This window comes from Lepus europaeus, chromosome 18 (genome assembly GCF_033115175.1).
Source record: "Lepus europaeus isolate LE1 chromosome 18, mLepTim1.pri, whole genome shotgun sequence".
NCBI classification, from domain to species: domain Eukaryota; kingdom Metazoa; phylum Chordata; class Mammalia; order Lagomorpha; family Leporidae; genus Lepus; species Lepus europaeus.
The window spans coordinates 39,022,873-39,035,548 of record NC_084844.1 but is presented as its reverse complement, the minus strand read 5'-3'; the positions used below and the strand labels follow the sequence as shown (position 1 = coordinate 39,035,548).

The following is a 12,676-nucleotide window of genomic DNA, read 5'->3' as shown; positions in this document are numbered from 1 at the left end:
TCAAAACCTGAAGGTACGTGGAAGACAAACACAGCAGCAGGATGTCTATATAAGGTATCATTTCTACATTTTATTTTTTTAAAAAAAGATTGGTTTCTTTATGTGAAGGTCAGAGTTATGGAGAAAGAGGGAGAGACGGAGAGATGTAGAGCTCTTCCATCTGTCAGTTCACTGCCTGGATGGCTGCAACGGCCAAGGCTGGACCAGGCTGGAGCCAGGAGCCTGGAACTCCCACGGTCTCCCACGTGGGCGGCAGGGGCCCAAACACATGGGCCATCTTCCGCTGCTTTCCTTAGACATAGGAGCAGGGAGCTGGATCGGAAGTGGAGTAGCCAGGACACGAACCAGCACCCACATAGAATGCTATAGCATCACAGGCTTCAGCTTTACCCAGTGTGCCACAATGTCAGCCCCTATTTGTACATCTTAAAAATCCAGATAGGATATTTTACATTGTAACAGACATATGCAAATATATTACAAGTAGAAGAAAAGTGCCCAGAGATCAAAGATTACCTCTAGGGAGAAAGGGTGGGGGAAGCATCTAATAGGGGTAGGAGAATGGTTCTTTAACAACACCTGGACTTATTTCTTTAAAGAAAATCTGGGAAAAATTGCAAAATATTACCATTTGTTAAAGCTAATTAGAAGGTATAAATGTGTTTATTATTTTTTAGTCTGTGTATATTTAAAATATGTCATAATTTAAACATTGTACATGGAAAGGTCTGGCAATTTGCATGGCATACCTATTTTTAAAGGCCCCTACTATAAAATAAGGCAGAAGTTTAGAAAGGAGATCTTTGCCTATAATGACAAAAAATTTAAAACAATTAGAAAAATAAATTGTTTTATAATCATACAATGAAATGGCATGCAACCATGAATAACTGATGGTTCAGCAGTATGATTATTAATCTGGAAAGATATTGACAAAATATTAGGTAGGAAAAACAGACTTTCAACAGATGCATTAAACGGTTAAGGGAAATTTCTCCTATATGCACAACTAGGCCGAAGTTCTGATAATGCACCTGTCATGTTCTAATCTCTTATCAACCTGAAGTTAACTACAAGGAGCCTAATAATAGCAAAGAATACAATAGATTAATTCTAGAGTTTTGAACAAGAAAGATATTGCTATAAATACCTATACAGAACAGTTACATTTAAAGACAAAAACAATTATTTCTGAGTTGGTGCCAACAACGCCCACCTTTCCAGATGAGACCTGCTCCGTACTTCACCATCTGGTCAGAGAGCTGCCAGAGCTGGCGCAGTAGCATAAGCTGTGGACCTAGCTAAAAGGAATAAACTACATACAAAATAAATTAAGTCAGGGTTGGGAGTCAGGGCAACCCAAAACTATACTGATACAATCAGGCCATATTTATAGGAAAAAGAGTGGCTGCAAGAGGTTACTGAGAGAATTTGGAGGGGGAGTATTTGTGCCCTCTGATCTAGTGGAAATTGACTGGTATGCTCTAAAACCTGTACTCCATCGTTTGTTAATTAAAAGTTGCACAATAGGTCTAAGAATCACAGCAGGTTCTATTTGATGAAAACTGTAATACCGTACAATAAAGGTGGGGGAACAGGACTGTTAGAGAAATATTTCCGTTATCATTCCTTTATTGTGAACATATTTTGGTGTTCTTTATAATGCGATGAAATATTTTTAATACTGGTAGGACAGAAAGATATTAACTGCACTTATTATGTCAAAGATTAGGACTGGCCCAGGCTATACAGCAGCAATTGGATGTAAGGTATATTAAATCTCCTCTTCTGGAGGGGTTGATTTTGAATTCACCCTTTGAGAGAAGACATCCCAGCTCGCATAATCTCATCAACCAGGAGGATGTTGGTGGCAATCGCTGTGCTAAGGAGAAAGAGGAGAGCATGAGTAAAGCCGGCCAGCCCTCCCCCTGCTCCCTCCCCCACCCCCCTCCCTTACTTCCTGTCCCCCGCCCCCCAACAAGCTGAAGCAATGAAGGATACTTTTCTCTGCAGCGATGTTGGTGTGTGACTTTGAGACAAAGCGATTACAAATTGTAATTTATAATTGCACTTCCTGATAAAGTAGAAGACTGGTTTATATTCCAGCAAAACTGAACTTATTTTTAAGCACACCATTTGATTTTTTCCCCGCTAGGCGTGTGTGGTGCTATTTCAGAAAATTTGCTTCCTCAAAAAAACAGTAAAATCAACCATTCCTATAATTTATAAAATAGAGACTAAACTAAAATGTAAAAGAAACTATAACTAAACTAAATATAAAACAGCCTATAAAACAACAGAAGCTGGTTTCTATAACTATAGAAAAATAGTAATGTTATCAGTTATATCCCAAAGGTCTTTCTCTTACATTACTACAAACTTACCAGGAGTGAAGAAGTTGCTTTTTCACACAATAATTATCCCAAACCCTTGCATCTTCTGCTACCATTGGTTCACCTGCAAAATACAAACCATCTTAATACTGCAACCTTGATATGCTGTATTAATGTTGACTGTACAGTCTAATAACAACTGACACACCACTCGAGGTCATCAGTGACCTCCGTGTTGTTAAATCCAGTGGCCAGTTGTCGGGTTTCATCTACGAGTGACACTTGACGCCATGGGTCACACCCTTCTGACTACTCTTCCTCACGTGTCTTCAGGACAGCACACTCCTTGGGTACTTTACTTGCATCCGTGACTCCTTTTCTTCCTTGAACCCTTCATGTTGGAGTACCCAAAGGTTCAGTGCTCAATCTCTGTATATACTTACTCCTGAGGGGATCTCATCCAGCCTTCTGAATGTAAACCATATGCGTATATAGCTGTCTATAGAGGTGTAATAAAGATATCTGTATATGTAAATGGATGGATGGGTGGATGGATGGATGGATATTCTGATGATTCTCAAGGCTCTATCTCCAGCCTAGGCCTCTTTCTGGAGTTACTGATTGTGTTACTTGAAAGACTACATCTGCAAATACTGAGAGAATAAAAAAAGGAGAGAACGATCCAACATGGGAAGCGGGATACACAGCAAACTCATAGAATGGCAGATGTCCTAAACAGCACTCTGGCCTCAGAATCAGCCCTTAAGGCACTTGGATCTGGCTGAAGAGCCCATGAGAGTATTTTAGGCATGGAAAGCCAAGACACTGTGGCAAAAAAAAAAAAAAAAAAAAAAAACACCTATATGAAAGATCTCTGCGAGTGAGATCCCAGTGGAAAGAACAGGTCATCAAAGAAGGAGGTACCTTTCTCTGAAGGGAGGAGAGAACTTCCACTTTGACTATGACCTTGTCTAAATATGATCAGAGTCGGTCAACTCAAAAGGCCTCCACTGCCTTGGCAACTCATGACAAGAGCCTAGGGTGATTACTGACACCATAAACAAGAGTGTCAATTTGTTAAGTCAACAACAGGAGTCACTGTGCACTTACTCCTCAAGTAGGATCTCTGTCCTAAATGTGCTGTACATTGTGATTTAATGCTATAACTAGTACTCAAACAGTATTTTACACTTTGTGTTTCTGTGTGGGTGAAAACTGTTGAAATCTTTACTTAATATATACCAAACTGATCTTCTGTATATAAAGAGAATTGAAAATGAATCTTGATGTGAATGCAAGGGGAGAGGGAGCAGGAGAGGGGAGGGTTGCGGGTGGGAGGGAAGTTATGGGGTGGGGGGGGAAGCTATTGTAATCCATAAGCTGTACTTTGGAAATTTATATTCATTACATAAAAGTTAAAAAAAAAACTGTAAAAATTAAAAAAAAAAAAAGAAGGACTACAGACATTTCAGACTGACTTCCCTGAGACAGTGCTAATGCCCTCTCACTCACAGCCTTCCCACGCAGCTGGCGGCCATTCCACCTGCTGGTTGTTCGGCTGACCCCTCTCCACAAGGTGTGCAGCAGCCACAGTGAGCCTGCTGGCCATGTCACACGGCTGCCCCAGACGGCTCACTGCTCCTCTGCAGGAGCACCCAGAGTCCCAGACCGGCACAGGTGCCCCCGCGAGATCCCACCCTCTATCAGCACTCCCCCCCCCCGCCCCGCCCACTCGCCTCAAACACCCAAGACACTGGCCTGTCCGCGGGCTGTTCCCCCATCCACGACATACTCCCCAGTTCCCCAGTCCCTACCTCTTCCCTTCCTCCCCCTTTTTCAACCAGGCCGACTCTGACCAACGTCTTCAATTGCAACCCCCTCCCACCCTCCTATCTGTGATCACCCTCCTACTGTTGTTTCATTCTCTCTCAAATCTGTTACTTTCTCAAATGCCAAAAGAACTTATTTATTAAGGTTGGTATTTGTTGCCTGTCTCCCCCCACTATAACGTAAGCTCCCAAGGGCAGATATTTTTGTCTGTTTTGTTCTGTGTGAATCCCAAGAAGCTAATTATAAGCACTCTGTAACTATTTCTTAAAGAAATTAATTTAAGAAGCGTGAGAGTAAAGGCACCCAAAATGTAAATACTTAAGTCACCCAGACCGTCAACCCCTTACTCCAAGGCCTGCATCACTGCAGAATCCCCGGTTTCTTTATTAGCGGCCAGTTTTTCTTCACACACTCACCTGTATTCAAGTCTATGCCAACAAGTTGTTTTGATTCTACGTGCTCAGCCTGGACTTTTACCAGTGTTTCCTGCGGGTCATAACCAGAATTCTGAGCAAGAACCTTCATGAATAAAAATAATAATGCATATGTATGTGGAATAACTTCACATACGTATTTGAATATCAAACATAAAAATAAGGCACTACTCTTTAGTCTTGCGGAAAATACATCTATAATGCAGTTGCCGTATCCTTTTGAAGAATTTCACGTTTAATCTACATCAAATTATCATCTTTGCTTTCTAGTAGTTCCCGTAGTTCCTTCAATATTTCCCCTATGCTCACCACACCAAATTCTGAGGACATCAGAGTTCCCCTCCCCCACCACATCAATTCCGCTTCCTACAAAAGGATAGCTTCTTTGCTTCTTCTATCATTGCCAGCCTCGTGTCTTCCAGCTTTTCCTAGGCCCCTACTAAAGAAAGCTGCCCTATTTGCAGCCCTTCGTGCCCCTCCTGCGGCAGCAGGGGTGGAGGCACCTGCACTCCCAGCCCCGCTCCTCTGCGAGTACTCCCAAACCACCAGCTGAGGGGGAGAGAGAAAGGTACCACCAGTGGATACCAGCGCCACCAATGTAGGTCCGCAACATGGTCAGTACTTACTACCGGTGTTGCTGCTTTGAGGAAAGATAAAATAGATATTAGATATCTGCCTCACAAACAGCCCACAAGCTGTGAATAACTTTAATTGCAAATATCAAAGGGTCTTTGCTGAATTGTCAGTGAGGTTTTAATTCATGGTAATAGCATATTAGAAATGGTTTTCTGTGTTTCTAAGCGGTTCACAGCCAAGTTCAGGAAAAGATAGTTCTCTATCCTTCTGTCATCACATGGAAAAAAATCTGATTTCTCTCTTTTTCTGGGAGTTATAACAACAATGACAACTGCAAACTGGCAGTATTTGGGAATACTGAACAGCCTAAAGTCCTCCCTTTCCACAATTTAAAGTGGTTACACTTTGGATACCACCAACAAAATGAAGATCTAGCCTAAAATCTAATTAAATTTTAAGTCCTAAACATTTCAAGCTCAGAAAAGGACCTTAAGGGGTAATTTGGCTGTTTCATAAAAAACTTCTGAAAGGATTCTGAGCTGTTATCCCAAAAATGTCCCTGCTATAGTTGTAAAATGTCTAAAAAGAAAACTGTGTGAGGAAATGTGAATGAACATCTGGCTGTCTACTCTGTTGTTACATAATGCAAACACTTTGTAATTAAACACCTTGCTGCCTAACCAGTTGTTATCTGGCCATTAGGATAGTTGTACCTTGGGAATAATTAGTAAGGCATCAGCAAAAGCTTGCACTCCAAGACGAGCTCCTCCTCTTATTTTGCTCTTATACTTAATAAGGGCTTCAGCTATTGCCACTTCAGCTGCACCTGCCCCCGGAACCACACAGCCTATTGCAAGAAAAAAAAAAAAAAAAAGAAAAAAAAAAAGATTGGCAAGACGTGCCATACAGGGAAAGAAAAAAAAAAAAAAAAACAGAAAAGCAATTAACCATTCAAGTGTGTTCTATTATCTTGCCTAGTTCTATAACATATTGAAATGTATTCAAAATCAAATCAAAGGCACAGCTCAGTAACGACTCAGTTGTCTTACGGAGCATAGGAGGCATGCTGAAGTTAAATCACGAAGTACGGTGCAGCTGACTGGCCACAAATAGCTTATTACCCTGGCAAATGAGACTAGACGTTTCTTCATGTTACTTTATGTTAGTTTTCTATGACTACATTTAAAAGGTGGTTATTTATAACTTATAGTGGCAGCTAACTGACTGCAATACTGATTTGAAAAACTTTTAGGCTATTACAGTTTGCCCCCAGTTTTTGGTATGGAATACTTAGGACTCAATGAGTATTTGTTTTCTGTGTTGGAGCAGAACTACTTAAGACAAAAATCTGGGTGGTCTTGTTATTATAAGGCCAAAGTTTTGTTGTTGTTTTTTTTTTTTTTTGTATTTTAAAGATTTTATTTATTTATTTGAGAGGTAGAGTTACAGACAGTGAGAGGGAGAAACAGAAAGGTCTTCCATCCGTTGGTTCACTCTCCAAATGGCCGCAATGGCCGGAGCTGCGCCGATCCGAAGCCAGGAGCCAGGAGCTTCTTCCCAGTCTCCCACGTGGGTGCAGGGGCCCAAGACTTGGGCCATCTTCCACTGTTCTGCCAGGCCACAGCAGAGAGCTGGATTGGAAGAGGAGCAGCCAAGAGTAGAACCAGCGCCCATGTGGGATGCCGACACTGCAGGCAGAGGATTAACCTCCTGCGCCATGGCGCGAGCCCCTAGGCCAGAGTTTTGATTAAACCCAATATTTTTCACAAAAGCACACAACTTTCACATCTGCTTGCATGACTTTATAAAGTGTATGACTCTTATTTGAATCATTGCTGACTTGCTTTAGAATCAACCATGTTTAAAACAAAATAATATAAAAGTAATCACTCCTTTTATCATATCATTTTTTAAAATATTTCACTCTTCCTCCACCTCATTTCACAACAAAATTATTCAAATCATTGTTTACCCACAAGATAATTACATCATTATGTCCTATTTGCACTTTTTAAAAGGCTCCTTGTTGAGTCTAGTGTTTTGCTCAAGCAGTTAAGCCACTGCTTTGGGCACCCACATTCCATTTTAGAGTACCTGGGTTCAAGTCCGGCTCTGCTCTCCATACCAGTTTCCTAATAATGCAGACCCAGGAGGTAGCAGATGAAGGCTCACATACCTGGGTTCTTGCCACCCATGTGGGAGACCCATATTCAGTTCAAGGCTTCTGACTTGGCCTGGCCCAGTGTTGGCTGTTCCAGACATTTGAAGAACAAACCAGTGAATGGGAGATCTCACTCAGTATCTGTCTGGTTTTCTCTCTCCCTCTCTCCCTCTCTCCCTCTTTCCCTCCTTCCCTCCATCTCCCTCTCTCTGCTTTTCAAATAAAATTAGTTTTAAGAGAATTAGAATAAATAGATGAATACATTTCTTTTAAATTTGGAACACACTCAAAGAATATAAGGGCACTTCAAAAAGTTCACAGAAAATTGAATTAAAACAAATTTATTTTGATGGAAAATAATTTTGAAATACATACACAGTTTTTTTCATAATATTCTCCATGAACTTTTTGAAGATCTCTTGTATGCACAGATTTCAAATTCTTTACAACAAAATCAACTTACCTTTTTATTCACTTTTCCATGAACTTTTTGGTGTATCCTTATATTTATACACATAAGGTAAAAATGTACAAATAGACAAATATACTCTTGAACCTATCAACCAACTTCAGAAAGAGATTGCAAGTAACTGCAAATTTCCTTGATCCCATTCCCCTGTGAAAATCTGTGGGCTGCTACTTTTGAAGAGAACTTTGTTTATTTATTTATTTATTTTAAAGAATTGGCAGTCATTTTTTAAATGTTATTTAAGTTTTTTTTTTTATTTGAGAGATCTCCCATCCAGAGGTTCACTCCCAACTACACCCCCATAACGACCAGCACTGTGCCAGGGTGAAACCTGCAGCCAGGAACTCAATTCAGGTCTCCTGTGTGGGTGGCATGAACCCAGCTGTCTGAGCCATCACCACTGTCTCCCAGGGTCTGCATGGGCAAGAAGCTGAAACTGGGAGCTGGAGCCAGGAATTGAAGCCAGGCACTCCAATACAGGACGTGGTATCTCAACTGCTAGGCCAAACTCCTGCCCCTAAACAGAAATGTAGAATCTAGATTAGAAAAAAATAAAGTTATCAAACCAGTGAACTCGGCTTCCACCTTAAGAAACCAGACAAGGAAGAGCAAATGAAACCCAATGTAATCTAAAAGTTGTACTTATGAAATTTATATTTATTAAATAAAAGCTTTCTATAAAAAAAGAAACCTGATGTAAGTAGAAGAAAGGAAATAGTAAAGACCAGAGGGGAAATTAATGAAATAAAAGTAACAAACTTCAGAAATAAGAAGTGACATCACAACAGATTCTACAGCTACTAAGAATAATAAAGGAATATTATGAGCAACTTTATGTAAAAATATAAAAACTTCTATTAGAGGTTGGAAAATTCTCTGCAAATGGACAGTTAATCAGTATTTTAGGGACAGGGACTGTGGTACAGTGTGTTATGCCATTGCTTGGGCACCTGCATCACGTATCAGACTACCTGAGATCAAATCCTGCCTCTGCTCCCAATCCAGCTTCCTGCGAATGTGCACCCTGGCGGGCAGCAGATCATGGCCCAAGTGCTTAAGTTCCTGCTACCCATGTGGGAAACCCAGATGGAGTTCCTTGCTCCTGACTTCAGCCTGATCCAGCCCTGGCTGTTCTACTGGATGGAAATCTCTCTTCTTCACCACCCCCTTCCACATCACTCTGCCTTTCAAATAAAGAAATAATCAAACTTTTAAAAATCATTTTAGATTCTGTGGACCATACCATTTCTTTTACAACCCTTCATCTCTTCTACTGTAGCACAAAAATGGCCACAGATAATACATTAAAAAATGGATATGACTGTGTTGCAATAAAAGTGTATTTACCAAAACCAGATAGGAAACTAGTTTTAGCTCATGAGCAATAGTTTAATGATTCTAACTTGGGTGAACTGGACAAATTCTTGAAAAATACAAACTACTACTAAACCTGAATAGCCCTATAGCTATTAAAGAGATTGAATTTGTAGTTAAAAAGCCTTCCCACAAAGAAAACTCCAGGCTCAGATGGTTTTACTGACAATTGAACACCTTAAAAAGACTGAATAGGACAAAGGCTTTCTAACTCATTCTATAAGGACAACATCACTCTAACACCAAAAAGGATAAAAGCATTCTTTTAAAAAGCATATAAACATGGGGCCAGAGCTGTGGACTAGGGGGTGAAACCCCAGCCTAAAGTGCCAGCATCCCATATGGACACCAGTTTGAGTCCTGGCTGCTCCACTTCCAATCCAGCTCTCTGCTATGGCCTGGGAAAGCAGTAGAAGATGGCCCAACTCCTTGGGTCCCTGCACCGACGTGGGAGACCTGGAAGAAGCTCCTGGCTCCTGGCTTTAGACCAGCTCAGCTCTGACTGTTGCTGCCATTTGGGGAATGAACCAGCAGAATGGAAGACCTGTCTCTCTCTCTGGCTCTACCTCTCTCTCTAACTCTTTCAAATAAGTAAAATCTTTAAAAAAAAAAAAAAGTATATAGAAACCAATTTCACTTATAAATAGATATAAAAATTCTTAACAGAATTTTAGCTCATCAAGTACACCAATATATTAAAAAATACACTTAGCAACATTATCTGCAATAGCCAAAGATAAGTTTCCATCAATAGATGAAGATAAAATAAAATATGATTTATATATACAATTTGAGGGATCTTCAAAAAGTTTGCAGAAAATGTACATTGTGAAAAAATTATGCATTGATTTCAATTTTTTTGCCTCCAAATTAACTTATCTTTACATTTCATTTTCCATGAGCTTTTTGAAGTACCCCCATTAACTACTATTCAGCCATAAAAAGAAAATTTTGGTCAACACTACAACATGGATGCTTTCTGACATTATGCTAAGTAAAATAAGCCAGACACATACAAAATATACCGTATGATTGCACTCATATGAGGTACATAGAGTAGTCACAGCCACAGAGACAGAAAGCATAATAGTGGCTACAGGGGACAGAGGAGCAAGGAGCGGGCCGTCACTGTTCAATGGTATACAGTTAAGTCTAGCAAGCTGAAAAATGTTCTTTGGAAGGATAGTGGTGATGGTCACACAACAACATGAATGCAGCTACTGCCACTGAACTGTGTACTTGAAAACTCAAACTCTGACGTTACGCGTATTTTATCACAATTTTAAAATAATTTGAAAACATAATCCACTTATTTAAGAGAGTAAAGTGTATCATAACTAACTAGGGTTTATTCCATCAATGTGAAGTTGGTTGAGCATTTGCGCAGTCGGGGTAACTCAGCACAGTGAGAACCTAAACAGGCAGGGTGAGCGTCTGGCCTGGCAGCTAAGGCCTGGCTGGGGCCTCGATTCAGTGCCCAGCCCCAGCCCCAGCCCCAGCCCCAGCCCAGGACTCCAGCTTCCTGCTGATGCAGACCCCGGGAAGCAGCATCAAGGACTCAGATAGTTGGGTTCCTGCCGCCCACACGTGAGCCCTGGCTTGGGCATCTGGAAAGGGGGTAGACAGTAGGAGCTCATGTGTGTGTGCATCTGCCTCTCAAATAAATACATAAACATTTTAAAAAGAAGCTAACAAATCATCTCAGTAGATGCAGAAAAAACACGTGACAAAAATCCAACATCTATTCTTGATCTAAACAAACAAAACTCTCAGCAAATTAGGCACAGGGGAGAACTTCTTCAGCCAGATTTTAGAAACTATAACTAATCTAGATAATGGAGCAAAATAATAGAGCATGATCATTTATATAGAAAATTCAATGAAATTTATTTTGCAAAGCTAGTAGAACTAGTGAGTTTAGCAATATTGTAGAATATCAAAACACACAAATGATATATCTCTGTAACAATCAGAAATTGAAATTATAAAAATACCATATTCAGTAGCATCAAATTATATGGATTATATAGGAATAAATCTGAGAAAATGTGTGATACTCAAATACTACAAAGCACAAACTATTGCTGAGATAAAATTCAGGGAAGCTCAAGTAAATGGAGAGAGATATTATGTTCATGAGTTTGAAGACTCAATATTAAGATACCAATTTTCCACAAAAATGATCTATAAAAATTAAATTCTAATCAAAATTCTAGCTCTTTTTAGTAGAAATTGACAAGCTGATTCTAAAATTAATATGGAAATGCAAAGTACTCAAATAACCTAAAAACCTGAAAAAAAAGGTGAGCATTAACATTATTCATTTAAGTTTTATAATAAAGCTATAGTAGGGGAGCGATGTTGTGGTATAGTAGGATAAGCCTCTGCCTGTGGTGCTGGCATCCCATATGGGCACCAGTTCATATCCCAGCTGCTCCTCTTCAGATCCAGCTCTCTGCCATGGCCTGGGAAAGCAGTAGAAAATAGCCCAAGTGTTTGGGCCCCTGCACCTGTGTGGGAGACCTGAAAGAAGCTCCTGGCTCCTGGCTTCAGACTGGCCCAGATCTGGCCATTGCAGGCATCTGGGGAGTGAACCAGCAGATGAAAGAACTTTCTCTCTGTCTCTCCCTCTCTCTCTGTAACTCTACCTTTCAAATAAATTACAATCTTTAAAAAAAAAATAGTAATCAAAACACTATGATATTAACATTTAGACAAATAGATCAATGGAACAGAATAAGAACAGAAATAGAACCATTCATATATGAACAATTGACTTTTTGTAAAAACACGAAGGCAACTCAATGGTAAAAGGATTGTCTTTTCGAGGCCAGCACTATGGCGCAGAGGGTTAACACCCTGGCCTGAAGTGCCAGCATCCCAGATGGGTGCTGGTTCTAGTCCCGGCCGCTCCTCTTCCAATCCAGCTCTCTGCCATGGCCTGGGAAAGCAGTAGAGGATGGCCCAAGAACTTGGGCCCCTGTACCCACGTGGGAGACCCAGAAAAAGCTCCTGGTTCCTGGCTTTGGATCAGCGCAGCTCCAGCCGTCGCGGCCATCTGGGGAGTGAACCAGTGGATGGAAGACCTCTATCTCTGTCTCTACCTCTCTCTGTAACTCTGTCTTTAAAATAAATAAAATAAATCTTTGGAAAAAAAAAAAGATTGTCTTTTCAACTAAAAGGACTGAAACAGTTTTATATCTCTATGCAATAAAAATAATCTAGATCCATACCTGTACCATATACAAACATTATTTTAAAATAAGTTATAGACCTAAATGTGAAACCTAAGGCTACAATACTTCTGGAAGAAAAAATACAAAATCTTTGTGACCTTATGTTAGGTAAAATATTTTTAATATGCCACACCAAAAGCATAATAAAAATTTGATAAAGTATACTTCATCAAAATGAAGAGCTTATGGGGGCCAGCATTGTGGCATAGTGGGTAAAGCCACCGCCTGCAATTCCAGCAACCCATATGATGGGCACAGCTCAT

The 12,676-nt window shown here is 40.2% G+C and overlaps 1 protein-coding gene across 2 annotated transcripts in view; it reads right to left on the bottom strand.

Annotated features, from left to right (window-relative positions):
* Window positions 1–1,797: 1,797 nt before the first annotated feature.
* Window positions 1,798–12,676, bottom strand: part of CCT6B (chaperonin containing TCP1 subunit 6B) — a 42,573-nt gene continuing 31,694 nt past the window's right edge. For both annotated transcript variants that reach the window (XM_062216392.1, XM_062216393.1), the window contains 4 exons: window positions 5,887–6,020; window positions 4,580–4,682; window positions 2,385–2,457; window positions 1,798–1,882 (listed from right to left, as the gene is read on the bottom strand). In XM_062216392.1, the coding sequence (XP_062072376.1) occupies window positions 1,810–1,882; window positions 2,385–2,457; window positions 4,580–4,682; window positions 5,887–6,020 (383 nt within the window). In that variant the 3' untranslated portion in view covers window positions 1,798–1,809. The remainder of the gene's footprint in view (window positions 1,883–2,384; window positions 2,458–4,579; window positions 4,683–5,886; window positions 6,021–12,676) is intronic.